At 39.9% G+C, this 1,430-nt stretch overlaps 1 protein-coding gene across 1 annotated transcript; it reads right to left on the reverse strand.

Annotated features, from left to right (window-relative positions):
* Positions 1 to 520: 520 nt before the first annotated feature.
* On the reverse strand, positions 521 to 1,169 carry LOC133068457 (large ribosomal subunit protein uL30-like). The gene has a single exon (XM_061159678.1). The coding sequence runs from the start codon at positions 1,152 to 1,154 to the stop codon at positions 528 to 530; it is 627 nt and encodes a 208-aa protein (XP_061015661.1). The 5' UTR covers positions 1,155 to 1,169; the 3' UTR covers positions 521 to 527.
* Positions 1,170 to 1,430: the final 261 nt, after the last annotated feature.

The raw sequence follows: 1,430 nt of genomic DNA on the forward strand, positions 1-1,430 counted from the left end.
CACAACTCTTGTCAAATATTTTTCCAAATACCAACACTTTTAAATCCACAAACATCAATAAACTATCAATTGAGATTATTTTTTAATAGTCTTTGTTCACACACTTCTTTGCCTTCTTGCTACAGAGTGTGTTGGGAGCTCTCTCGGCCTGCTGCAAGTCTTCATCCTGCTGTCTCCTTTACTCTGTGATCTGCGGTTGAATTCTCAGCCTCTTCAGTCCTATCTTCTTTTTTCATTAACTCTCTCATGTTGCTAAATAGCAAAATCAGTTTTTGCGACCTCGCTAAATTGAGTATGTATAGAATTCTAGGATGGAGTAACCTTCCCTCAGAATGCTGAAGATGTATTTCCAGTGTCTTCTAGGATACAGTATACCATTGAATTTTCTGATACCATTCTGAATACTGTTTGTGTTTGTATAATGTTTTTGGTTCAAGGAATTTATTTTTTATTTTTTTTTTACATTTCAATTTGTTTCAATTGTTTATTAAACAGACCAGATTACAAAAATAATCCTGGTAGATACCTTAGTTCATCCTTCTAATAAGCCTGTTAATCTGGTCTTCCCTGTTGCCAGCATCTCCACCTTCTACAAAATGGGTGGTCTTTTTCTTCATTCCACCTGGTGGAGAAGACAATCTAAAGGGCCACAGGAAGTTGTTTGCTTCTTTGAAACTTTTTCCAACGGTATAGATCTCATGAATCAGATCTTCCATGCAGATGATTCCGTATTTCCCAAGAGATCGAGCAATCAATGCGTTGTCTGTCAGGGCAATTCGCTTTTTGTTGATTTTGCCATAACCATGCTTGTAGATCAATTCATTTACAGACTTCAGATGTGGGTACCCCCAGGCAATGTATGGCTCCACAATTCTCAGCATGTCAATTGATGCCTTGTTGAGCTTCACAAAGGTGCCACTGAAGATCTGCCGGAGGCAAAGGAGCTGCAATACCTTTCGAGCCTTTGGGCTCACACCGTTGATACCTCTGATCCTGATGACAAATGCCAATTTGGGTTCCACGGGTACATAGAAGTTGCCGGCTTTTTGTGCCAGCCTAGCCATTCGAAGTTCAGTTCTGTACATCTGCCTGTATTCCTTATGGTAATGCTTAGCTTTTTCATAAATAAGCTTCCTCCTTGCCTTTTGAAGCATCTTTTGGGCAAACTTCTTTCTCAGGTGCTTGGTCTTAAGCTCTGCGAAGTTCTTTCGCTTTTTCTTAAGGGTTTCTGGCACAGCAGGAATCTTCTTTTTTCTAATCTTCTGCACTGTCCATGGTTCCAGCCAGGGCTGGTTCAAGGAATTTAAAACTCAAGCTTTCTCACTGATGTGATCTACATTCATTTAGTCCACAACTAAGTGTGCCCATTCAATCAGTGAATGGCGCTAAATGATGAAGAATCCATCTGCTAATGCAGGAGATGTAAGAGA

Source organism: Dama dama, chromosome 13, assembly GCF_033118175.1.
Source record: "Dama dama isolate Ldn47 chromosome 13, ASM3311817v1, whole genome shotgun sequence".
NCBI classification, from domain to species: domain Eukaryota; kingdom Metazoa; phylum Chordata; class Mammalia; order Artiodactyla; family Cervidae; genus Dama; species Dama dama.

Coding starts and splice junctions, on each gene's coding strand:
- LOC133068457 (XM_061159678.1), bottom strand. CDS start 1,154: ATGCTTCAAAAGGCAAGGAGGAAGCTTATTTATGAAAAAGCTAAGCAT.